The sequence below is a fragment of the Pristiophorus japonicus genome, chromosome 13 (assembly GCF_044704955.1).
Source record: "Pristiophorus japonicus isolate sPriJap1 chromosome 13, sPriJap1.hap1, whole genome shotgun sequence".
Taxonomy (NCBI): Eukaryota; Metazoa; Chordata; class Chondrichthyes; family Pristiophoridae; genus Pristiophorus; species Pristiophorus japonicus.
In genome coordinates, this window is record NC_091989.1 from 20,077,569 (window position 1) to 20,105,229 (window position 27,661).

General features: G+C 47.5%; 1 protein-coding gene across 1 annotated transcript in view; it reads left to right on the forward strand.

Annotated features, from left to right (window-relative positions):
- Positions 1-27,661, forward strand: part of col7a1l (collagen type VII alpha 1-like) — a 505,550-nt gene that overhangs the window by 360,570 nt on the left and 117,319 nt on the right. Inside the window, exons 83-85 of the mRNA XM_070898381.1 lie at positions 233-268; positions 22,783-22,863; positions 25,748-25,801. Of these exons, the coding sequence (XP_070754482.1) occupies positions 233-268; positions 22,783-22,863; positions 25,748-25,801 (171 nt within the window). The remainder of the gene's footprint in view (positions 1-232; positions 269-22,782; positions 22,864-25,747; positions 25,802-27,661) is intronic.

Sequence of the window (27,661 nt, forward strand, 5' to 3'; positions counted from 1 at the left end):
TGTGAAGGGTGGATTTTGACTTTGCGCGATGGTGTAAAATGGATGGTTGCGAGTCGGCAGCTCTCCTGATTCCGTTGACTTCGATGGGAGTAAAAATGGGGAGAAACAGGAAGAACAGTTGCCGGTTTTATACTATCATCCAAAGTCCAGAAAATATCCCAAAGTGTGAATCCCTGACAGGATGAGGTTCGATTCCCAGTGACAGCAAGTAACACGACTGTTTGTATTTCAGGGTGAACCTGGTGAACATGGCAGCAATGGAACCGCAGTAAGTGCCCATAAAAGTTTCAGTGAAAAGAACTGCATGGGCATTTTACATTAAACCAACACAAGAGGACCAGACAACATGTTAACAAAATAGGAAATTAGGAATGGAAGGCCTACAGAAAGTTTTCATGCATCGTAGAGTTGCACAATAAGTTACTGAGGAAGGCTTCTGAAGTGGACAGTGAAAATTGGTTCAAAAGACAAAGGAATTGAATGATACAGGTGGAGCGTCCTAAATCCGGAAACTGCGAGACCGAAGCCATTCCGGATTTCGGGTATTTCCGGATTTCGGCACATCTTTCCGAAGTCCTGAGTCCGGAAACGCCTGGGCCCAGATAAAGGAGCGGGGGTGGGGGGGGTGGAGGGTGGCGGCGATGGAGCAGAGGGAGTTTACAATGGAGCGGGAGGGCGGGCATCGGCAGAGCGGAGCGGGGGAGGTCGGCATTGGAGTGGTGGGGGGGGTGGGAGGGCAGTGGGTGATGGAGCGGGGGGAGTGGGCGATGGAGGGGTGAGAGTGGGTGATGGAGGGGGGGAGAGTGGGCGATGAAGAGTAGGGGGAGAGTGGGCGATGGGGGGGTGAGAGTGGGTGATGGGGGGGAGTGGGTGATGGAGAGGGGGGGAGTGGGCGATGGAGCGGGGGGGTGGGGAGAGTGGGCGATGGAGGGGTGAGAGTGGGTGATGGGAGGGGGGGGGAGAGTGGGCGATGGAGGGGGGGGAGAGTGGGCGATGAGGGGGGGGGAGAGTGGGCAATGGAGGGGGGGAGAGTGTGCGATGGGGGGGAGAGAGTGGGTGATGGAGGGGGGGGAGAGTGGGTGATGGGGGGAGAGTGGGTGATGGGGGGGGGAGAGTGGGTGATGGGGGGGGGAGAGTGGGTGATGGGGGGAGAGTGGGTGATGGGGGGGGGAGAGTGGGTGATGGGGGGGGGAGAGTGGGTGATGGGGGGGGAGAGTGGGTGATGGGGGGAGAGTGGGTGATGGGGGGGGGAGAGTGGGTGATGGGGGGGGAGAGTGGGTGATGGGGGGGGAGAGTGGGTGATGGGGGGAGAGTGGGTGATGGGGGGGGGAGAGTGGGTGATGGGGGGGGAGAGTGGGTGATGGGGGGGGGAGAGTGGGTGATGGGGGGAGAGTGGGTGATGGGGGGGGAGAGTGGATGATGGGGGGGGGAGAGTGGGTGATGGGGGGGAGAGAGTGGGTGATGGGGGGGGTGGAGAGTGGGTGATGGGGGGGGGAGAGTGGGTGATGGGGGGAGAGTGGGTGATGGGGGGGAGAGTGGGTGATGGGGGGGGAGAGTGGATGATGGGGGGGGAGAGTGGGTGATGGGGGGGAGAGAGTGGGTGATGGGGGGGGTGGAGAGTGGGCGATGGAGGGGGGGGAGAGAGTGGGCGATGGAGGGGGGGAGAGTGGGTGATGGGGGGGAGAGAGTGGGTGATGGAGGGGGGGGAGAGTGGGTGATGGGGGGAGAGTGGGTGATGGGGGGGGAGAGTGGGTGATGGGGGGGAGAGTGGGTGATGGGGGGGGAGAGTGGATGATGGGGGGGGGAGTGTGGGTGATGGGGGGGAGAGTGGGTGATGGGGGGGAGAGGGGGTGATGGGGGGGGAGAGTGGATGATGGGGGGGAGTGTGGGTGATGGGGGGGAGAGTGGGTGATGGGGGGGGGAGAGGGGGTGATGGGGGGGGAGAGTGGGTGATGGGGGGGGGAGAGTGGGTGATGGGGGGGGAGAGTGGGTGATGGGGGGGAGAGTGGGTGATGGGGGGGGAGAGTGGATGATGGGGGGGGAGAGGGGGTGATGGGGGGGGGAGAGTGGGCACTGGAGGGGGGTGATGGGCGACGGAGGGGGGGGAAGGGCAGACTGGGCAATGGAGCTGGAGAGTTGGGGGTCGCCGGTTCCAGGTTCAGCAACATCGGTGGCCAGGTAAACCTGCGTTAAAGACCTGCAAAAAAGGTAAGTTAACGTTTTTATTTTTTAATTCATTTTCAGCGATTTAGTAGGTAGGAATTATTTGAATGTTTTATGAATTTTTATTTGGGGGTATTTTTGGGGGGTTGTTTTTCCCCCTCCCTCGGCCCAACTCACAGCGGGAATCGGTTTTAAAAAATGACCGGATTCCGGAACATTTTTCGGATTCTGGACGACCCCGCCACGGATCGGCCCGATGTCCGGATTCCGGAACTTTCCAAATTTCAGAACTCTGGATTTCGGACGCCCAACCTGTATAGTGAGAAATTTGATACGATGTGTTAAATGTTCATACAGTAACATTACTGACAGCAATTTGTAGCCCAGTACAATTTCTCCACATCTTTCTGTGTTCCTAATTCTGTAGCGTCAGTCCACTGCTTGAGTCCTCCAGTCATCATCATCATCATCATAGGCAGCCCCTCGGAATCGAGGAAGACTTGCTTCCACTCTAAAAATGAGTTCTCAGGTGGCTGTACAGTCCAATACGGGAAGGAAGGGGTGGGTGGGGAGTCTGGTTTGCCGCACGCTCTTTCCGCTGCCTGCGCTTGGTTTCTGCATGCTCTCGGCGACGAGACTCGAGGTGCTCAGCGCCCTCCCGGATGCACTTCCTCCACTTCGGGCGGTCTTTGGCCAGGGACTCCCAGGTGTCGGTGGGGTTGTTGCATTTTATCAGGGAGGTTTTGAGGGTGTCCTTGAAACGTTTCCTCTGCCCACCCGGGGCTCGCTTGCTGTGCAGGAGTTCCGAGTAGAGCGCTTGCTTTGGGAGTCTTGTGTCGGGCGTGCGAACAATGTGGCCCCGCCCAACGGAGCTGGTCGAGTGTGGTCAGTGCTTCGATGCTGGGGATGTTGGCCTGGTCGAGGACGCTAATGTTGGTGCGTCTGTCCTCCCAGGGGATTTGCAGGATCTTGCGGAGACATATCTGGGAAGCGTCTGTCATACTTCCGGATACAAAGCAATGGATCTGATTGGCAATCTCTTCATTGCTAGTCTCCAACCCCTCGCTCTCAGTCACATCGGTCCCATCTCAAAACAACAGTGACTGCACTTCACAAAGTAACTCCTCGATTGTGAAGTGTTGTGGGATATCCTGGGGACACGATAAGGAGCGACAGAAATGCAAAGGCCTTCCCCCCCCCCCCCCCCTCGCCCTTACTATTTTAAATCTTGCTGGTGTCCTGCATTATGATGCTTTTTCCTTCACCTACGTTTCGGAATTTGAAAAAGAATCATTTGCAATGCGTCATTGTTCCTGTGTTCATCTTTATGTCAATGCCTCACAGGCCTTCTTTTCCACTGAGGTAAAGTGATATTTTCTACTTTGCACACTGTTGCAGTCCCCAAGGATAAATCTATTTGCACTGTAACTAAAGAGCATCCTAACAAACATGTTACAAGCTGCATAATCCTTTTATTGAAGCTGCTTGTTCCTCTTGTTTTTTTCTTAATGTTTTATGATACAGAAATGTCAGTGGAGTTGGAAGGAAAAGTGGTTTAATTACAATAAAACATGTCTTAAAAACGGCATACACAATGATTAAAAACATTAATTAACTACCGATTTGCCAATCAGACTCTGTTAGAACCATTCACATTAAAGCACCTTAATTGGCTCCAGCTATGACATGGTGGGTAAATGTGCCACATGGGATTGCAGTCCTGAGCCACACAACAACTTACATTTATATAGCGCCTTTATCGTAGTAAAACATTAAAGATCGAGGTCGCAGGTTAAATCCCTTTCATTTTGGAACAGTTTTACTCTCTTAGTGTTTTTCCAACATCTTTTCACGGCCTGCTTAAAATGACCGTTATATTTCATTAAGCACTTTTCACCTCTTAGTCTTTTTAATAATAAATAAATCTGTCCACTATTTGACCTGTTTGCTGCTTCTGTTGTGCGTCTGTCATCTAACCCTTTACTTGTCCTCCCCTCTCTTCCTTGTCTTAGTTCACTTCCCCCATCAGTAAAATTAGATTGTTTCATATAATTAGGAGCCCTGTGGCCATTTCATGTCACCCATCCACTTACCCATTATAACAGCTTTGTCTTCCATTATAACAGGCTGACAGGAGTTTGGTTTAACGTCTGATCCGAAGGACGACACCCCTGACAGTGCAGCACTCCCTCAGTACCGCACTAGTGGAACTGAGTCCATGATCAGATCAGCCAAGATCTTATTGAATGGCGGAGCGGGCTCGATGGGCCAAATGGCCTACTCCTGCTCCTACTTCTTATGTTCTTATGTTCGTGTGACAGCTTACATCACAAGCCTCAAAGAAACTGAGCCAAGCTGACACACTGCAGAAGGGTATTTAGGATTCCCGTTGTAACTTTTACCTTTATGTACTCCCATCCTGGTTGCTCCCCCGGTACAGCCCCAGTCTTTGTTCCCTCCAAGTGGTGCACATTAGAACTTATCTAGTGCCCAATTGATTTAGCCTTCCATCATCAGATCTGGCTGGATCACATCAAGCTCCATCAGGCCTCAACTCTCCTCTGCCAAAACCTGCCACTCCTCCTGGATCACCTTGTAGAGCAAAGATTAACCCCCAGCTTCTTTTCTCCATTACTCACCGTCTCCTTACACCCCTCTGCCCCTGCCATCCCTCCCTCCAACAGCAAGTTGCAAGGAGCTCAATGGATTTTTTTTCACTAAGATTATGCAGAGAAGTTACAAAATGGAAGGAGGCCATTCGGCCCAACCAGTCTATGTCGGTGATTATTCTACACATGATTGAGACCATCAATCGGCTGCTTCTGTCACTTCCTACCCTTGCCCACCAAGCCTAGGTTCCCCTAGGCTCTCCCCATCCTAGCCTTGAAAATGCGCCTTTCTCCAGTTGCTCTCTTCTCTCCCCATCGTGTCCTCTCCAAGTTCAACTTGCTCATGAGACCCACCTGCTACTCCCATTGAATCCATTCCCACTAAACTGCTGACCACATAACTTCCCTTCATGGCCCCCATGCTAGCAGACGTTGTAAATGGTTTACTCTCCTCGGTTACTGTTCTCCCCCCTCCATTTCAAAAATGCTGCCACACACCGTCCATCTCCAAAAATAACTCTCGGCCCCTCTGTCCTTGCAAACTACTGCCTCATCTTCAACCTCTCCTGTCCATGTTTGAATCTCTCCAATCAGGTTTCTGCCCCTGCTACAGCACAAACGTCTGTAAGCAAAATGACCTCCTCTGTGACTGTGACCATGTGCAGTATTTCCCCAGGAGGCTGTGTGAACACAGTTATCTGTCCGTGGAGAGTCTTTGCTGCTTAGTAATGGAAATCAGCATTAGGGCTGTACCCAATAAACATTCACAGACCATGACTTTTTCAAGCATTTTCTCTTACCGTTGTAGTCCAGAGAGAACCGACCCTTAGAAAAGGGGGTGGAAAGCAGATTTAAAAGTAAATTTCATAAAGGATTTAGATAAATACTCGAAGAGAAATAATGTGCAGGGAAGGAGCAGGGGGAGTAAAAGAAAAGAAAGACTTGCATTTATATAGCGCCTTTCACAACCACCGGATGTCCCAAAGCACTTTACAGCCAATGAAGTACTTTTTGAAGTGTAGTCACTGTTGGAATGTAGGAAACGCGGCAGCCAATTTGCGCACAGCATGCTCCCACAAACAGCAATGTGATAATAAATAGATAATCTGTTTTTTTGTTATGTTGATTGAGGGATAAATATTGGCCAGGACAATATTTATAGTGCCATGAGAATCTTTTACATCCACCTGAGAGGGCAGGTGGGGCCTCGGTTTAACATTTCATCTGAAAGACGACACCTCCGACAATGCAGCAATCCCTCAGTACAGACTGGAGTGTCAGCCTAGATTTTTGGGCTCAAGTCTCTGGAGTGGGACTTGAACCCATCAACCTTCTGCCTCAGAGGTGAGAGTGCTACCCACTGAGCCACATAAGTAACATAAGAAACATAAGAAATAGGAGCAGGAGTAGGCCGTTTGGCCCCTCAAGCCTGCTCCGCCATTCAATAAGATCATGGCTGACCTGATCTTCGGCTCAGCTCACTTCCCTGCCCACTCCCCATAACCCTTCACTCCCATATCGCTCAAAAATCTGTTTATCTCCACCTTAAATATAATCAATGACCCAGCTTCCACAACTCTCTGAGGCAGAGAATTCCACAGATTTACAACCCTCCGAGAGAAGAAATTCCTCCTCATCTCAGTTTTAAACGGGCAACACCTTATTCTGAAACTATACCCCCTAGTTCTAGATTCCCCCACGAGGGAAAACATCTTCTCTGCATCTACCCTGTCAAGCCCCCTCAGTATCTTATATGTTTCAATAAAATCACCTCTCATTCTTCTAAACTCCAATGAGTATAGGCCCAACCTACTCAACCTATCTTCATTAGTCAACCCCTTCATCTCAGGAATTAACCTCGTGTACCTTCTCTGAACAGCCTCTAATGCAAGTATATCCCTCCTTAAATAAGGAGAGCAAAACTGTACGCAGTACTCCAGGTGTGGCCTCACCAATACCCTGTACAGCTGTAGCATGACTTCACTGCTTTTATACTCCATCCCCTTTGCAATAAAGGCCAACATTCCATTTACTTCCTGTACACTAACTTTTTATGTTTCATGCACAAGGACCCCGGGTCTCTCTGTACTGCAGCATTTTGTAATTTCTCTCCATTTAAATAATAATTTGCTTTTTTATTTTTTCTGCCAAAGTGGATAACCTCACTTTCCCACATTATACACCATCTGCCAAAGTTTTACCCATTCACTTAGCCTGTCTATATCCCTTTGCAGATTTTTTGTGTCCTCCTCACAACTTGCTTTCCCACCCATCTTTGTATCATCAGCAAACATTGGCTACATCACACTCGGTCCCTTCATCCAAATCATTAATATAGATTGTAAATAGTTGAGGCCCCAGCACCGATCCCTGTGGCATCTCACTAGTTACGTTTGCCAACCGGAAAATGAACCATTTAGCCCGACTCTCTGCTTTCTGTTAGTTAGCCAATCCTCTATCCATGCTAATATATTACCCCCAACCCCGTGAACCTTTATCTTGTGCAGTAACCTTTTATGTGGCACCTTATCGAATGCCTTCTGGAAATCCAAATACACCACATCCACTGGTTCCTCCTTATCCACCCTGCTCGTTACATCCTCAAAGAACTCCAGCAAATTTGTCAAACATGATTTCCCTTTCATAAAACCATGCTGACTCTGCTTGACTGTATTATGCTTTTCCAAATGTCCTGCTACTGCTTCCTTAATAATGGACTCCAGCGTTTTCCCAATGACAGATGTTAAGCTAACTGGTCTATAGTTTCCTGCTTTCTGTTTGCCTCTTTTTTTAAATAAGGGCGTTACATTTGTGGTTTTCCAATCCGCTGGGACCTCCCCAGAATCCAAGGAGTTTTGGTAGATCACAACCACAGCTCACAGGGCTAATTGGATAGCTCTTTCAAAGAGTCAGCACAGGCATAATGGGCCGAATGACCTCCTTCTGTGCTGTAAGATTCTATGATTCATTGATTCTACAATAGACCAAAGAACGTTAAGAGAGCTGAGAATCAAATTTCATTGCTACCGAAATTGTGGTTTCCTCCACCAGAGGGAGCCATTTTATTATGACTTTATACAGCAGCAGGTGATCAATGTGCGTTAACATTTGTCAGGCTTCCCAAAATCCTTTGCTGCACCTTCTTCTCTCTAATTAAACTTGATTATCTAGAAAAACAGATCTATTTTTCCGCACAGTGAGTCATGTCGTAAATTGGGCCTTGGGCAAAGTTGTTTCTGCATATAACTAATGTACATAACTATATGCACGCATACTGACATTCTTTGGATATATATAAATAGGCAAAATTCCAGTTAGCAGAAAGAAATGTCACAAAACATTACTGTGATGGTGGAATATTTATTTTAGCATAATAAATGAGCAACTTTACAGAAGATCTCCATTGTGCTCTTGAGGCCTATCTAACGTTCAGAAAGGAAATCTTACTTTAAAAGCTAAGGTACTTTTGTAGTGTGGCCACTGTTGCATTGTTGGAAATGCGGCAGGCAATTTGCACACCAAGATCCCACAAACATGCAGTGAGATAAAGGTTAGATAATCTGTTTAGTGATCTTGATTGAGGGATAAATATTGGCCAGGACACCCGGGAGAACTCCCATCTGTTCTGCCAATCATGCCGTGGAATCTTTTACTTCCACTTGACAGGGCAGACGAGCCCGCGGTTAAACTTCTCATCCGAAAGACAGCACCTCCAACAGTGCAGCACTCCCTTAGTGATGGACTGGAGTGTCAGCCGAGATTTTGTGCTCAAGTCCCTGGAGTGGGACTTGAACCCATGACGTTCTGACTCAGAGGCAAAAGTGTTACCCACTGAGCCACAGCTGACACTTAAAAGGTTCTAAAAGGCTAATAAGTTCCCGATGGTATGGAAAGTAGTTAACCTGGAATATTACTTTGAATGAAACTGTGAGGATAGAACATGGGGACACAGGTTCAAACTAGTAAAAGACAATTTTAGGACTTTTTGCAGGAAATTCTTCTTCACGGAAAAAGTGACCTATTTGTGGAATTTACTTCCAGATGGAGGAGTGAAGGCAAAAACCCTGGAATCATTTAACAATTGGATGGTAGAATGGGGGACGCTAAGATCTCTCTGGATGGATGAATTACGATGGGCTGAATGGCCTTCCTCATCTGTAGTTATCTTTTGATCTTGGAAACATAGAAACATAGAAACATAGAAAATAGGTGCAGGAGTAGGCCATTCGGCCCTTCTAGCCTGCACCGCCATTCAATGAGTTCATGGCTGAACATGCAACTTCAGTACCCCATTCCTGCTTTCTCACCATACCCCTTGATTCCCCTAGTAGTAAGGACTTCATCTAACTCCTTTTTGAATATATTTAGTGAATTGGCCTCAACAACTTTCTGTGGTAGAGAATTCCACAGGTTCACCACTCTCTGGGTGAAGAAATTCCTCCTCATCTCGGTCCTAAATGGCTTCCCCCTTATCCTTAGACTGTGTCCCCTGGTTCTGGACTTCCCCAACATTGGGAACATTCTTCCTGCATCTAACCTGTCTAACCCCGTCAGAATTTTAAACGTTTCTATGAGGTCCCCTCTCATTCTTCTGAACTCCAGTGAATACAAGCCCAGTTGATCCAGTCTTTCTTGATAGGTCAGTCCCGCCATTCCGGGAATCAGTCTGGTGAACCTTCGCTGCACTCCCTCAATAGCAAGAATGTCCTTCCTCAGGTTAGGAGACCAAAACTGTACACAATACTCCAGGTGTGGCCTCACCAAGGCCCTGTACAATTGTAGCAACACCTCCCTGCCCCTGTACTCAAATCCCCTTGCTATGAAGGCCAACATGCCATTTGCTTTCTTAACCGCCTGCTGTACCTGCATGCCAACCTTCAATGACTGATGTACCATGACACCCAGGTCTCTTTGCACCTCCCCTTTTCCTAATCTGTCACCATTCAGATAATAGTCTGTTTCTCTGTTTTTACCACCAAAGTGGATAACCTCACATTTATCCACATTATACTTCATCTGCCATGCATTTGCCCACTCACCTAACCTATCCAAGTCGCTCTGCAGCCTCAAAGCATCCTCCTCGCAGCTCACACTGCCACCCAACTTAGTGTCATCCGCAAATTTGGAGATATTACATTTAATCCCCTCGTCTAAATCATTAATGTACAGTGTAAACAGCTGGGGCCCCAGCACAGAACCTTGAGGTACCCCACTAGTCACTGCCTGCCATTCTGAAAAGTCCCCATTTACTCCTACTCTTTGCTTCCTGTCTGACAACCAGTTCTCAATCCATGTCAGCACACTACCCCCAATCCCATGAGCTTTAACTTTGCACATTAATCTCTTGTGTGGGATCTTGTCGAAAGCCTTCTGAAAGTCCAAATATACCACATCAACTGGTTCTCCCTTGTCCACTCTACTGGAAACATCCTCAAAAAATTCCAGAAGATTTGTCAAGCATGATTTCCCTTTCACAAATCCATGCTGACTTGGACCTATCATATTACCTCTTTCCAAATGCACTGCGATGACATCCTTAATAATTGATTCCATCATTTTACCCACTACCGATGTCAGGCTGACCGGTCTATAATTCCCTGTTTTCTCTCTCCCTCCTTTTTTAAAAAGTGGGGTTACATTGGCTACCCTCCACTCCATAGGAACTGATCCAGAGTCAATGGAATGTTGGAAAATGACTGTCATAGCATCCACTATTTCCAAGGCCACCTCCATAAGTACTCTGGGATGCAGTCCATCAAGCCCTGGGGATTTATCGGCCTTCAATCCCATCAATTTCCCCAACACAATTTCCCGACTAATAAGGATTTCCCTCAGTTCCTCCTCCTTACTAGACCCTCTGACCCCTTTTATATCCGGAAGGTTGTTTGTGTCCTCCTCAGTGAATACCGAACCAAAGTACTTGTTCAATTGGTCCGCCATTTCTTTGTTCCCCGTTGTGACTTACCCTGATTCTGACTGCAGGGGACCTACGTTTGTCTTTACTAACCTTTTTCTCTTTACATATCTATCGAAACTTTTGCAATCCGTCTTAATGTTCCCTGCAAGCTTCTTCTCGTACTCCATTTTCCCTGCCCTAATCAAACCCTTTGTCCTCCTCTGCTGAGTTCTAAATTTCTCCCAGTCCCCGGGTTCGCTGCTATTTCTGGCCAATTTGTATGTCACTTCCTTGGCTTTAATGCTATCCCTGATTTCCCTTGATAGCCACGGTTGAGCCACCTTCCCTTTCTTATTTTTACGACAGACAGGAATGTACAATTGTTGTAGTTCATCCATGTGGTCTCTAAACGTCTGCCATTGCCCATCCACAGTCAACCCCTTCAGTATCATTCGCCAATCTATCCTAGCCAATTCACGCCTCATACCTTCAAAGTTACCCTTCTTTAAGTTCTGGACCATGGTCTCTGAATTAACTGTTTCATTCTCCATCCTAATGCAGAATTCCACCATATTATGGTCACTCTTCCCCAAGGGGCCTCGCACAACGAGATTGCTAATTAATCCTCTCTCATTACACAACACCCAGTCTAAGATGGCCTCCCCCCTAGTTGGTTCCTCGACATATTGGTCTAAAAAACCATCCCTTATGCACTCCAGGAAATCCTCCTCCACCGTATTGCTTCCAGTTTGGTTAACCCAATCTATGTGCATATTAAAGTCACCCATTATAACTGCTGCACCTTTATTGCACGCACCCCTAATTTCATGTTTGATGCCCTCCCCAACATCACTACTACTGTTTGGAAGACTCTCTGTTTACAAGGGATGCTGATGGCCAGTTTCCCTCTTCAAAACACTTTCCTGATAGTAAGGTACCATGCCTAAAAGGAACTTTTATTGGCACATTTCCCTCTTTAGAAAGAGTCCTGCTCCCTGACGGCCTGATGGGTAAAAGCAGCATGCAATGTAACACTATGCCCAGTTAGACCAAAATGACACCAGGTTCAGTTCCTGGCCTGTGCTACGTTAGCTGATCTAGGCTCGGGCAACCGTTGAGGTGCTTCAGAAGGTCCCCGGGCTGGAGAGGACAGGTAACTTTATTGCTGGAGAGTGAAGCCTGTGGCAATGTTCATGTTTGTGAACATTGGACGATGACAGGATTAGGCTCACGGTGGGCAGATTTTAACTTTCACCGGCAGGCAGCTGCAGATGGACCATCTATAATCTGGCAAAGTCTATAATGGGTGGTGGATCCACTACTGCCAGTTTTGCGCTCCGTGGTGAAAGTTACTTCACTATCTAGGCTCCCACATAAAGAACAGTCACTCAGGTGAGGTACAGAAGACCAAAGTGTAGGACTATACCCTGCAAGGAGTCAACGGGCTAAGGATTAAGTAGCATTAACAACCCAAGAATCGAGACAGCATAGGCTGCACATTGTCAAGATGATCATGACAGAATTAGGAGTCATTAGATAGCAAAAAAAAAACGTAATTTCACAATTATCTATTCACTGCACATTTTCTTTTGACCGGTGACCCTTCACTCACCTCCGACCTCCAACCTTTCTCTCTCCATTGCAATCATTTATTATATTTTATGAATCTTTGTCCCTTCAAAGCAATAACTCTATTCAGGAACCAGCAATATAGGAAGACCCTGCAATTGTTCAATAAGGCTGGGGCTCTTTACTTTAATAGAGGTCTTTAAAATGATGAAGGGGTTTGATAGGGTCGATGTTGAGAAGATGTTTCTACTTGCGGGGGAATCCAAAACTAGGGGTCATAAATATAAGATAATCACTAATAAATCCAATAGGGAATTCAGGAGAAATGTATTTACTCAGAGAATGGTTAGAATGGGGAACTTGCTACCACAGGGAGTAGTTGAGGTGAATAGCATAGATGCATTTAACGGGATGGTAGATAAACACATGAAGGAAAAAGAAAAGGACAAGTCAATAGGGTTGGATGAAATAGGGTAGGAGGAGGCTCCTGTACAGCATAAACACCAGCACAGACCATTTGGGCCGAGTAGCTTGTTTCTGTGCTGTCATCATCATTATAGGCAGTCCCTCGGAATCGAGGAAAACTTGCTTCCATTCTAAAAATGAGTCCTTAGGTGGCTGAACAGTCCAATAAGAGAACCACAGTCCCTGTCACAGGTGGGACAGATAGTTTTTGAGGGAAAGGGTGGGTGGGACTGGTTTGCCGTGCTGCTGTACATTCTGTGTAATTCTATGTGATGGACACTGTGTGCATTTAAGCTCTACAAAATGTACCTTTCTTTGATTTCCTGTAAATGTAATCATCATCTCTCTGTGTTACCAAAGGCTCATTAATCCTTTCATTCCGCTGCAACTGATAAGAGCAGGGAACTTGTTGCTTGTACATCACACAGGAACTTATCCAAGATTTAATTGGTATATACAGGATCAACATCTCCTCCTGTGTTGAACAAGTTCAGTTTCCTCTTTCATGCAAATCATTTATTTTCCTCTCTTACCTCTCTGTAAAGCCCAAACCGATTGAAGATTTGAAATGCTCCTCTGAACTTGCCTTCATTGTTCTTGTTAATCTCCAAATAAGCCAACCTGCATGTTCTTCCTCCTCTATGTGTCCTCCCTGTGTTGAGAACAAGGCTCATCACACCACACTCTATTTAATTCTTTCTCAGGCCCTCAAAATTGTACAACTCCTCATCTCCCTCAATCTTCTCATCCTCTTACAGTTTTCAGGATTTTAACCAAGCTTGGCGTCCACTAACAACAACAACTTGCATTTATATAGCGCCTTCAACATAGTGAAATGTCCCAAGGTATTTCACAGGAGCGTAATCAAACATAAGGAGATATTAGGACAAGTGACCAAAAGCTTGGTGAAAGGCAGTTTTTAAGGAGGGGAGAAGATAGCGAGGCGGAAAGGTTATGGGAAAGAATTCCAGAGCTTTGGGCCCAGGCAGCTGAAGGCTCGGCCGCTAATGGTGGAGCGATGAAACCCAGAGGTGTACAAGTGGCCAGAAGAAGTGTAGAGATCTCGGCAGATTATAGGACTGAAAACAAGGATGAGAATTTTTTAATCGAGGCGTTGCTGGACTGGGAGCCAATGTAGGTCAGCGAGCACAGGGCTAATTAGTTCCCGACTTACCTACTCAGCCTTGCTGGTGTCCTGCACTCTGAATGTTGGGCTTTCACCTAAGCTTTTCCATTAATAAAAAACAATATTGCGAGTGGAAACAAATAGCTTGTAATAGTAGCTGTGGTACATGTTAAGTCCTGACTCTAATGTACTGACTTACACGGGACACATGCTGAAGTCAAGATCACTCAGGACCTGCACCTTTAAATCCAGCTCTCCAGTGCCGCACTTGCCTGAGACCTGCCTTTATATACCTCAGTGGGACAGGTATGGAGTGTCTCCTGCAAGTGCACCCCTGGTGGTAAGGTATGCTTATTGTTACAGGTCATATCCAGTTACAGTCATGTATAGCATGGTAAGATACAGTTATATACAGTAATGTGAGATACATGACATCACCCTCCCCCAAGGTCTTATTGCCTTTATAGATTCAGTCTCTCAGGTGGTCTGCGCTCTCGCGTGGAGTGTCTTAGTTGTGGTTCAGTTGTTTGCCTTGGTGCCTGTTTTTCGTTCGGTGTGATTGCTGGTATCTCGCCTGGGCTGTCTGTTGAGACTGCCCTTTCCTCAGGTTGTTCCTTCTGTCTGTCCACCAGGTGTGGTGTGAGTTCCACATTGTAGTCTGCCTCTGGTTCTTCAGTGTTATCAGTGAATCTACTTTTTACTTGGTCTACATGCCTCCGGCAAGTTTGGCCATTGTCCATTTGTACAACCAGTAGCCTGTTTCCCTCTTTGTCTGTTACTGTCCCTGCAAGCCATATGGGACCCAGGCCATAGTTTAGCACAAATACTTTGTCCCCTATCTCATTCCACCTCCCCCTCGAATTTCGGTCATGGTACTCAGTTAGCTTTTGACGCTTAGCCTCAACAATTTCATGCATGTCTGGGAGGATTAACGAGAGCCTGGTCTTTAAGGTTCGTTTCATCAATAGTTGCGCAGGGGGAACCCTAGTCAACGAATGCAGACGAGATCTGTATGCCAGCAGCAGTCGCGACAGGCTGCTCTGCAGCGTGGGACCTTGGATTTTAAGCATGCTTTGTTTAATGATCTGCACTGCTCGCTCCGCCTGGCCATTGGAGACCGGCTTGAAAGGTGCCGTCTTAACGTGATTTATACCGTGGTCAATTCTAAAATCATGAAATTCTGCGCTGGTGAAGCACAGACCATTATCACTGACCAATATGTCAGGAACGCCGTGCGTTGCGAACATGGTTCTAAGGCTCTCCACAGTGGTGGAGGTGGTGCTCGAGTTTAAAATGGTGCACTCGATCCATTTTGAAAATGCATCAACGACTATGAGGAACATTTTGCCCATGAATGGGCCCGCATAGTCTACATGTACCCGCGACCACGGTTTCGTGGGCCAGGGCCAGGGGCTTAGGGGAGTCTCCCTGGGGGCATTACTGAGTTGGGCACAAATGGTGCACCAACGGACGCAGAGCTCCAAGTCCGCGTCAAGGCCAGGCCACCAGACATGAGATCTGACTATGGCCTTCATAAGGACGATCCCCGGGTGCTCACGATGGAGCTCCCGGACAAATGCTTCCCTGTCTCATCAGGGCATAACTACTCGGCTGCCCCACATCAGGCAGTCTGCCTGTAGTGAGAGTTCATGCATGCACCTATGGAAGGGTTTGACCTCCTCGGGGCAGACATTGTGAGCCTCTGCCCAGTCACCAGTTAAAACACATCTTTTAACTAGAGATAACGTGGGGTCGCTGGCCGTCCAGGCCCTGATTTGGCGAGCCATCATGGGTGAACCTGTGGATTCAAAGGCATTGATTGCCATGACCATCTCACAGTCCTGTTCGTCGGACCCTTCTGTGGTCGCCAGGGGTAGCCTGCTAAGCACGTCGGCACAGTTGTCTGTGCCTGGTCTGTGCCTTATCGTGTAGTCGTAAGCCGCCAGCATGAGTGCCCACTGCTGAATGCGCGTCGAGGCGTTGCCGTTGATTGACTTGCACTCGGATAGTAGGGATGTGAGGGGTTTGTGGTTGGTTTCTAATGCAAACTTGGCCCCGAAAAGGTATTGGTACATCTTTTTGACACCGTACACGCACGCGAGCGCCTCCTTCTCAACCATACCGTACCCGTGCTCCGCCCATGAAAGTGACCTGGAGGCATCAGCAACGGGCTGCAATTTACCCGCATCATTGACGTGCTGTAAAACGTACCCAACCCCGTATGCTGACGCATCACACGTAAGGACTAACTTTTTACCTGGGTCAAAAAAGGCTAAGACACTCTTGGATCATAGAAGGTTGCATGCCTTATTGAAGGCACGTTCTTGGACGTCCCCCCAAAACCAATCGCACCCCTTCCTGAGTAGCACATGGTGAGGCTTCAGCAGCGTGCTCAAGTTCTGCATAAAGTTCCCAAAATAATTGAGTAGCCCGAGAAAGGCGCGCAGTTCCGAGACATTCCGGGGCCTGGGTGCCAGGTGAATCGCTTCTGTTTTGGATTCGGTTGGGCGGATTCCATCAGCGGCAATCCTTCTGCCCAAAAATTCAACCTCAGGCGCGAGAAACAGACACTTGGATTTCTTAACTCTTAGGCCTACCCATCCAATCGACTTAGTACTTCCTCCAAATTGCGGAGATGGGAGTCGGTAACCCTGCCCGTGATGAGTATGTCGTCTTGAAACACAACCGGCCCCGGGATGGACTTGAGCAGACTCTCCATATTGCGCTGGAATATAGCAGCTGCCAACCTGATGCCGAATGGGCATCGATTGTACACAAAAAGACCTTGATGTGTGTTGATGGTGGTGAGTAGCTTAGACTCTTCGGTCAGTTCTTGCGTCATATATGCAGATGTGAAGTCAAGTTTCGAGAAAAGTTTTCCTTCAGCCAATGTGGCAAATAGGTCCTCCGCTCTGGGCAGCGGTATTGGTCCTGTAGGGAGACTCTGTATATGGTAGACTTGTAATCCCCACAGATTCGCACGGATCCATCAGGCTTCATGACGGGGACAATGGGGCTTACCCAGTCGCTGAATTCCACGGGAGATATTATGCCTTCCCGCAGAAGCCGGTCCAGTTCGTTTTCAATATTTTCCCTCATCACATAAGGCACAGCTCTAGCCTTGTGATGGACCGGTCTGGCATTCTGTGTGATGTAGATTCTAACTTTGGCCCCTTTGAAGGTGCCCACACCTGGCTGAAAGAGATGTTCAAAACAGCTTAGAACTGTTGGGAGGAGGTCCGTTCCTCTGACGACATGACGTGAACATCATTCCATTTCCAATTAAGTTCTGCTAGCCACTTCTCCCCAACAGGGCTGGGAGATCCCCGGGGACAATCCACAGGGAAAGTCGGTTCACCATCTCTTTGTGTGTGACTGAGAGCATGGCGCTGCCAAGGACTGGGACGATTTCTTTAATATAGGTCCTTAGTTTGGTGTCGATTTTTGTGAGTTTTGGTCTGTTGCTTTTGTGCGGCCACAGCTGTTCAAATTGTTGAATGCTCATGAGGGACTGACTGACCCCCGTGTCCAGTTCCATGTTGACGGGTATCTCGTTGAGTAGAACCATCATCATAATTGGAGGCGTCTTGGTGTAAGAACAGTGGACATTGATCGTGTTAACCCGCTGTACCTCGCCATCCCGTGCACTGTTCCAACCGTCTTCTGGTCCGCTTTCCGACCCTTCTGATTCGTATACCAGCCGAGCTGCTGTTTTTCTGCACATGCAAGTCAGATGCCCTGTGTAGTTGCAGTTTCTGCAAACGGCATGCTGAAATCGACACACCCTGGTTGAGTGCCTTCCCCCACATCTCCAACACAGACCATTTCCATTGTTTCTGAAGGATGAGCTGCGTCTGGCTGATCTCCCTTGAGCTTCTCACAATCTGTTGTTGATTGCTCGCATTGTGGGTTGATGAGGTGTGATCGGCCGTTCATGTGGCCCTTGATTTTGATGGCTTCTGGCGCCACTGTCTGCTGTTGAAGGCCTGCTCTCCTGCCTTTGTCTGTGTGTGGGGGTAGCGGTTTGTTTCATGCTGTGAACCCACTTGTTCCGATGCCTCGTTGGTTGTCGTACCCGAAGTATAGATCAGCCTCGTTTCTTCTTCGCCTGCCAAGAACGTCTGTGCGACCAGTGCTGCTGCCTCTAGAGTCAAGTTCTTAGTCTCTATAAGCTTTCGGAATATGCTTGCGTGGCCTATTCCTTCAATAAAAAAGTCTCTCAGTACATCGGAGAACTCACACAAACTAGCCAGCCTCCGAAGTTCCGCCACGAAGTCGGGTATGCTTTGGCCCACACAGCGTCTGTAGTTGTAGAACCTGTTTCTGGCCATGTGTAGGCTGCTCGCTGGCTTCAGGTGGTCTCTCACCAGTGTGCTCAACTCCTCAAATGACTTGCTTGCTGATTTCTCGGGTGCCAGCAAGTCTTTCATTAAAGCGTATGTTTTCGAGCCACAGCTGGTCAAGAGATGGGCTCTTCTCTTGTCTGCCTTATCGTCGCCCAGCCAGCCTTTGGTCACAAAGCTTTGCTGGAGCCTTTCTATAAAGTCATCCCAATTGTCGCCAGCATTATATTTCTCATCTGAGCTGTTGGTAACCATGCTGTGGATTCTGTGATCCCGTAACTCGTCGCCACTGTTAAGTCCTGACTCTAATGTACTGACTTACACGAGACACATGCTGAAGTCAAGGTCACTCAGGACCTGCACCTTTAATTCCAGATCTCCAGTGCCGCACTTGCCTGAGACCTGCCTTTATATACTCAGTGGGACAGGTATGGAGTGTCTCCTGCAAGTGCACCCCTGGTGGTAAGGTATGCTTATTGTTATAGGTCATATCCAGTTATAGTCATGTATAGCATGGTAAGATACAGTGATATACAGAAATGTGAGATACATGACAGTACAGAGTCAATGATTTCAATGATTTCAACAAATTGGAAAAGCCAAGGAAGGTTTCTTTAAAAGCACCTCCAAAGCCAGTGAGTTAATGTTGTAATTCCAGAGAGTGCCGCTAATGCATGAGTGGATAAATGCACCCCCTGACATGGTTCTGACTTAGGCAGCCCAGAAATCTATGCTCTATGATGTTAGGTGATCTAGTGATGTTAACGATCTCGGATAGGCTAACAGGAGCCATGCTGCTATTGGTTTTCGGGTTACTGGGATAAGGAGGGGGAAAATAGCCAGGATTTGCACTTCTGATCAGTATTCAGTAATCTCTGCTGGAAAATGTAGATTCCTATAGCCAAATAGCCCACCAATAGCACACTGCTCAGACATGTGTAAGAGGTATTAGAAGGCCACTAATGCGATGAAACCTTTCCTAGGGTGAGCAGCCTAAGGAGAGGTGGGGAGAATATTGGTTGGGGAAAGGCCAAATGTCATTTACATTTTGTTCAGGTGCCATCTGTTGATGTTGACCTTTTGCTAAATTACCACGTAATACTTATTTTATGTTGTGCAATTGCACCAACTTTCAAAGTCATTTTTCAAAGACGATGTGATGTGCAATTATTTCCAAGCAACTAATGTTTTTTGATGATAGTTTTATTGTTAATTGGCCATCAAAACGAAATCTCTCAGCTTGGGTTAATACACATTTAATTATCTGCAAACTGGTCCCTGTTGACCAGTTAATCGTGGTTAGGTTGATTTGCATCAAAGCTATGTTCATTCTCATTCATAGATTCTTGTTTCTGTTTTATGTTGAAAAAACTGAACATTTACATTTTGCAGCTTACCTATAAACCCTTCATTCTATTTACGGGATTATGGTTTTTGGGAACCATTTCCCTCAGAATGTTTGATGCTTGTATCGTTCCTTTTATCACTTTTTGAAAAGTCTAGTTATTTGAAGTATGCAATTAATCAAATATCTCTTTTCTTCCTTCTGCTAAGAAGGTTGGCAGAATATATCCAAACAGATAAATTAATCAAGAACCTTTATCCCTTTGCATTTAAAATATGTCAGTGGCAAAGGTTTTCTTTGAACATTCCATCTGCAAGAGATGTGATGCCCACAGACCCTAAAACAGGAAACTGGTGCATAGATCAGTAACGGTCACATGACAGGGCATAACAAAGCTGCCCAGTGCTATCGTACTGTTGCACTTTGCAAAGTGCATCATCCATGGCCTCTATATGCCCATCCTGCAGCCCATCCTTACGTGTCAGTCAGTGATTGTGTAGGTAGGTACGGGGGAAGGGGATTTTAACCCCGAAAAACAGGTAAGTTGGGGTCGAGTGGGAGGTTAAAGAGTTAAAAATCTGAATCACGACCTCAAGCCGCCCACTTGCAGTTTTAACGGAGGCGGGATGGGGGCGGGCAGCCAACCCGCTCCCAGGAGGCAGGTTGGCACTTTAAATATTATAATGGAGCACCGTGCCTCGCGGTGATCCACCATTTTAAATTTTACTCCGGGTGGGTGGGATTCCCAGGCCTCAGGGAAGCCGCAAGCTAAAGGGTGGGGAGGACTCCTGGATCCAGGAAGTAAGAGCCTTTCCACTTACTTGCTGGATCCAGCGTTCCTGCCTCGCCAAACCCCCGCTGTGATCGGTAACCCCACCCCTTGACCTCCCTCCATGAGGTCTTTAAGCTCCCTCTGAGTCCTCAAACCCCCCCCCCTCCAAATGAGGCCTCTGATTTTCCCCCCCACCCTCAAGAGGCTTCCAGTCTCCCTCATGAGGCCTCTGACCACCCTCATCCCCCCCGAATGCCTCTGATCCCTCTTCCTCATGGGGCCTCTGATCTCCAATCCCCCCTCGGGCCTTCGATCCTTGGCCCCCAATCCTCCTCCGGCCTTCTAACGTCCCCCTCCAACGCCCTCATCCCCCTCCGACCTCCGATTCCCGCCCCCCCCCCATCCCCCACAATCCCTCCCTCCCTCCCTCCTCTCTGAAGCCTACCCATCCGACAGCCCACCAGACTCTCCATCTGCCTACGGGTGGTAAACAGAGATTCTAAATGCTAATCAGGGGAAATCCGTTCTCCCGGGTTTCCCAACCGCATTGATCCCTCCCGCTGCCCCCTCCCGCTCCCAATCCGCATCCAAATTTAAATTCCGGCCGCAGTGTTATAATGAAGATGCCGACGTGACGAGCGTTGGTCAAGAGTTGAAGCCTGATTGTGTGCCCTGCTCGACTAGGGCAATGTAAACAGGATTGGAAGCAATTTGGACAAATGAAACAGATAGATGGGGTGCGAGGTCTGGCCAGTTGGAGCACAGAGAGATGCGAAAACCAATGAAATATTCACTTGCAGTGCTCGCCATGGTTATCACTGGAATTTTCAGTTTCAATGAAATGATTGTTGTCAGTTTCAGGCCCTTTGATGCAAAGTTATCCAAATTGTTACAAATGCATTGGACGGGATTTTCCTCAGAGCTGCACCTACTCCACCGCTGTAACTGCGTCAGAGTGCGTCGGAAACCCCATTTATGCACAACAGGGTTTCCATCGCACCTCTGGAAAAGCTAGGTCAGTGGAGCGGGAGCAGCTCCAAGGAAATTCTGATTCACAAAAACATTTGGCATTAAGGAAGCAGACAGACAAGTTTGTGAATCCAGTTGCTTGTGATCGCTTGGATACTTTGGCCCAGACTTTCCATCACGACCCTTCCAATTTGAGACAATAATCGGGTAGTCAGGAAAATGCGTGGAAATTGTGGCCCACTGGAGCTCAGCCCACTTTGAGGCCGATGTAGCTTCCTAGATGGGACTAGGACCAGTACCAGTGGAAGCATCTACTTCAAGCAGCCAGATACTTCACTGAAATATTAATTTGTGGTGCGGGGTGGTACCATCCTGTACACCATCTTCCAATGTTCTGATGTGGAGGATGTCAACTGTAACGTCGCCCATATAACAGGGGAATCCAGGGTTGCTAGGCAGCAGCCTGAAGGTCATGGGATGGACATAGTGATATTAAGGTCTGTGTATTTCAGCCAGTTCTTAATCATTAACTGTGGTTCAGTTGGAAGCACACTTGCCTCTCAGTCAGAAGGTTGTGGGCTCAAATCTCACTCCAGGGACTTGAGCACATAAATCTAGGTTGACACTCCAATGGAGTACTGAGGGAGTGCTGCACTGTCAGAGGAGCAGTCTTTTGTTAAACTGAGGCCCCATCTGCTCTCAGTATCCTGGCCAATATTTGTCCCTCAATCAACATAACAAAACAGGTTATCTGGTCATTATCACATTGCTGTTTGTGGGAGCTTGCTTGTGTGCAAATTGGCTGCTGTGTTTCCCACATTACAACAGTGACCACACTCCAGAAGTACTTAATTGGCTGTAAAGCGCTTTGAGACGTCCAGTCATCGTGAAAGGCGCTATATAAATCCAAGTCTTTCTTTCTTGTATTTTTCTCCTTTTTTTCTTGTCTTCCCCTAATGGCACTTTGGTTCTCATGAACCTCTCTGATGACTGAGCATTATTTTTTGGCCTCAGCACCTTTATTGTCCCCAGTGGGCGTTCCCCTTATTTGATGTGTTTGGAAAAGAGGAGGGCCAATAGAGGGGTACCAGGCAGGTCAAGCTGGACAAGAGGTGCGATGTGCCCAACAGTTGGTACCACCTCACCCACACATGCAAACAGAGGTGAACATACCCAATTCTGTACAACAATTAGTTCCGGCGGAAGCTCCTTGTCCCAAAGGCATAAGAAGGTTTTGTTGGGACCCAGCCTGATAGATTACAAACAAGTGAGTATTAATTAACACAGAGGCAATCTAATTTTGTAGCATGTGTCGTTCCTACATTGACCTTAAGTGCGTTTGATGGGGTAGTGTAACCTGCAACTGATCCACTTGTGGAAAATTGGTCCATTCGCCTCCTCTATCTTGATGGGCACAAAAAGACAACCCCCAACTTTAAAAAAAGTCTCCATGTGTGAGTTCTATATGTTCTGCAGAATTAAAAAAATAACTGATTTCCATGTATCTTCTGATGGTTTACTTTAGGGCAGAGCTGGACTTGATGGTAAAGGTGGAGCTAAAGGAATTAAAGGAGGCAGAGGCTTGCAGGGACAGAAAGGTGATCTGGTAAGACAAAATCATTCAGTTAAACTCATATCTTAACTCATTTCATTTATTAATTTAGCTAAAGTAAAGGGCCAGAACTTGAAGTATGTGCACCATCAAACATGCCTCTTGATCCCTAATCATTGTTCACCATAATGTTTTGCATCTTGAAATTTGTGCCCAATGATTTCATTGGGGAATATTAAGAGCCCCAAAACTTCACTTCTGTCCCAGCGAAGTCCCACTGTAATTCTGGCAGTAATCCACTAGAATGGCCTGAAACTAGACTGGGACCTGGAAACACTGGGTCCTAGCCTTCTATGGCCTTCTGAGAGCAGAGCCATTGTCTGGTCCAAACAAAGCTATTGACATAAAGGAACATGATGACCTCCTATAGCAGAAATTCCCTCAAACCGGTCCTTAAAAGAACCCAGTGCATTTTTGGCAGTGGTATAAACAAGCATACTGTCTACATGCACAATGGATGTGCGCCTCAAGATTGTGGCCTGTACCCCAAAGACCTACCCTGCAATGTTTTATAAATACTATTAAGGTGGTCCTTTTGTAAGGGGTCCATGGGAGAGACGCCTTCAGTTACTTTTGTGGGAGGAAAGCACCTCCCCCCACCGGCCCCAAAAACTGACACTGGACTTTCCGGGCAGTCCCTTGAAATCGAGTAAGCCTTGCTTCCACTCCAAAAGTGAGTTCTCAGGTGACTGAACAGTCCAATATGGGAATTACAGTCTCTGTCACAGGTGGGACAGACAGTTGTTGAAGGAAAGGGTGGGTGGGGAGTCTGGTTTGCCGCACGCTCCTTTTGTTGCCTGTGCTTGTTTTCTGCATGCTCTCGGCAACGAGACTCGAGGTGCTCAGCGTCCTCCCGGATGCTCTTCCTCCACTTAGGGTGGTCTTTGGTCAGGAACTCGGTGGGGATGTTGCACTTTATCAAGGAGGCTTTGAGGGTGTCCTTGAAATGTTTCCTCTGCCTACCTGGGGTTCGCTTGCCGTGTAGGAGTTCCGAGTAGAGCGCTTGCTTTGAGAGTCTCATGTCGGGCATGCGAACAATATGGCCCACCTAACAGAGCTGGTCGAGTGTGGTCAGTGCTTCGATGCTGGGGATGTTGGCCTGATCGAGAACACTGACGTTGGTGCGTCTGTCCTCCCAGGGGATTTGCAGGATCTTGCGGAGGCATCGCTGGTGGTATTTCTCCAGCAATTTGAGGTGTCTACTGTATATGGTCCACGTCTCTGATCTATATAAGAGGGCGGGTATCACTGCAGCCCTATAGACCATAAGCTTGGTGTCAGATTTGAGGGCCTGATCTTCGAACATTGTCTTTCTCAGGCGGCCGAAAGCTGTGCTAGTGCACTGGAGGCGGTGTTGAACCTTGTTGTCAATGTGTGCCCTTGCTGATAATAGTGATGCAGGATTAGATGTTGTGAATTAATCAGAGCAGGGCATGCAGGTGTAATTTAGCAGTCATTTCAAGGTCACACATTTTGTCCTTATTTTTATATTTCCATTATAAAGTTTTCATTTCCACTCTTTCCACTGATCTTAAAAGCAATATATTTAAAGGGGCAGGCAACCAGCTGAGGGGATAATTCTCAGAGTTTTACATTTCCATCCATTGAGAATGATGCAGCAGTTTAATTTGATGCAAAGAGTTTGTTGCACATATTGCACCAGACAGCAATGCTGGAGAAAATCACTGACGCCTGGATTGCCATTTCCCGCATGGCAGCAAGTGGGCGTGAAAATTACCAGCAGTCCGAATATATACCTCCGAGAACTTCATCGTCAAATTGCTTAATGAGGTTCTTGCTTCCCAGCTTCACAGATACACACCCACACAAGCTCACACAGATAGTGTGACGTGTGATGCCTTAGCTGAAGCACGAAATACTGCAACACAGCAGTGGATGTCACCTGAAAAACTTCAAAATGTCTTTTTGTCTTTTTGAGCTGTAGGTATAAAATCTCGACTTTCCTCATTGCAAATCATGTAAGTTGGCAGCTCCGAATACCCTCTTGTGCAGCATTTTCCGACACATCGTGGGCAAGGTTATTCTATTCAAAGGGTAGTGGAGAGATGGGCAAAGCATTGCTCTATACTAGACACGGTGAAACCGTAAACCATATGGGTTTAAGATTCTGTAACACCTCGTGCATGGGAGAAATCTTTCCCCATGATGTAATTTTTCCTTTCAGGGTTCCTTATTTTCCCTCACTGTGCACTGAGAGGGTTCTGGAGCAGTTTATACAGCTGAATATTATCACAAACATGCACAGCTGATATTTGGTGGAAATTTTCTGAATGGGTGATACTAATGGGCTCTTGCCAGTCTGATGTACTGCTCACAATCAAATGCTCATTACAATGTACTAAAGGAAAATCGTGGCTGGCACACCCTTGATGTCCTGATATGTATGTCTGTTGGGCACAGCTTCCCACTGGTGGTGTGAAAATCAGCCCTTTTGAAGTCATTCGCAACAATAGTATAGAGCCCGTGATGTACCAGGAAAGGGGCACATAATCTTGGCTGGCTCTCCAGTGTAGTCCTGAGACAGTGATGCATTGCCGTCCTTCGGATAAGATATTTAACTAAGGTCCAGTCTGCCTGTTCTACTGGTTCGGGTAGCCATTGAAGGTGGCCATGCCACTATTTAAAGAAGAGCAGGGAATTCTCCAGGTATCCCAGCCAATATTCCTCCTCAACCAACACCACCAAAATACAAATGAGCTGATCATTCATCTTTGTGCTGCTTGTGGCATCTTGCTCTTTGCTAAATGGCTGCTGTGTTTGCCGAGATATGTCACTAATTCATTGTACATGGAATGCTTTGAGATGTTTGTGAGAGACACTGTGAGGCACTTTGTAAGTGCATGTCTTTCTGTTTCAGGGGGAGAAGGGTGACCAAGGCTTAAAAGGAAACAATGGGTCCAAAGGTGTGAAGGTAAGGAGACAGTAAGATTGTTGCACATTGACTGTTTGTTAGAACATTTATGCAGAAGAAAGTTTCACAGGTGGAATGCAATCCTGGACCATGGTGAAGCATATTGAGGCACCATTAAACAGAGTCATGGGGCCGAAATTCATCAACTCACCGCCCGCTGCCACCGAACGCCGCTGGCATTGCTTTTGTAGATCTGTCCAGTGCCACCTTGGAGGTGGGCTGGAGCGGGCGGGAGGGGAGAGCCGCCGGGAACTGCCCGCTGAGGTCAATGGACGGCCGAGTGGCGCAACTGACCTCCTGCCCGCCGAGCTCCCAGATTCCTGCGGGCGGGAGTCGGCGCCAGAACGGGGGTGGGCCGCTGGCTGGAGGCTGGTCTGTCCCCGACAGTAAGTGTAAAGAACCTGAAAAAAAGCTTAGTGAACATTTTATATATTTTTTTCAACAGCGACTTACCTGTTTGGAGTCCCCTGCAGATCTTCTAGTAGTTTTTTCAATTTTTTACTGATGATTTTTTTCTCAGGTCTTCCACCCTCCGTGGGCCTGACTCCATCCTTGGCGGCACTTGGGCGGCAAGTGACTCCGCCGCTGAGAATGAGACCTCCTGTCCGCTGCCGCCCAGATTGGCGGTGTACGTTGTCCATTTGCTGCCCGTTGACCTTCGAGGGACCTCGGTGGTGAATATCCCGCCCAAAGTTCCGTCTGGTATCTCGGCGGCCATCGGCGGCACTTTGGACAGCATTTGGAGTGGTGGGACAAAGATTCAACTCCCCCATTTGTCTGGTCTCAGTCATACATCTGTGAGGGAGAGGCAAACGGTGACCTGGTACTTCCTTACAGCAAGGGAGCGGAGGTTGGATAGAAAGTCTCCATCAGGTATTTCTAACATGCTTCCATGTGGCCAGGAAAGGGCATCATTGGGTGTGACACTGAAAATGCTGTCTGCCAGCACATTAGGCTGGCCTGTGCTCGCTAACCTACAGTGGCATCCGGTCTGGCAACACCTCGATTTTAAAGTTTTCATCCTTGTTTTCAACACTGATGGTCTCACCCCTCCTTATTTCTGTAACCACCTCCAGCCCTACAACCCTCCGAGATCTGTGCACATTTCCAGTTCTGGCCTCTTGCCCATTCCCTATTTTAATCGGGCCATCATTGACGGCCGTGCCTTCAGCTGCCTAGACCCTAAGCTCTGGAATTCCCTCCATAAACTTCTCCACTTCTCTCTCTTCCTTTAGACGCTCCTTAAAACCTACCTCCACCTGTTCTAACATCTCCTTATGTGGCTCAGTGTCAAATTTTATTTGGTAATGCTCCTGTGAGGCGCCTTGGGACATTTTACTATGTTAAAGATGCTGTATAAATGCAATTTGTTATTATTGAAATCAGCTGACCCATTTTTAACAGGTCCTACCGGAAGCTGGCCTTGGCCAATCCCTGTGGGTTTAGTTTCAGGCTGCAGACCCATTCATTGGGAACCTGTGGTACTACCACAAGCTTCACATAGTGAAAAGGCAGCTATGGACCATGAGATTCTAGTGTCACTGGTGTGACCTGGAGCTTACTGTTGGGTTGTCGCTGTTACAAATACGTTATTGGCATTTCCTAAAGAAGCCTGATACAAGAATATGTATGAAAAACACTTGAAAACTTTGGATTGCGTAGCAGGAGCATGGGAAATGTGGGCAGAGTTTACATGGAACTGAAGCTCGGGGATTGTGTATAACTAGTAATGAATAAGTTAACATGTTTCTATGAAATTCCTCTGCTAGCAATGAATGTAGTGAAAGTTTCTTTACCAACCCCATTTCACTTTAGACTACTCTGTAGTTCCAGCATTTGCTTTCAGATCCATTCCACTGC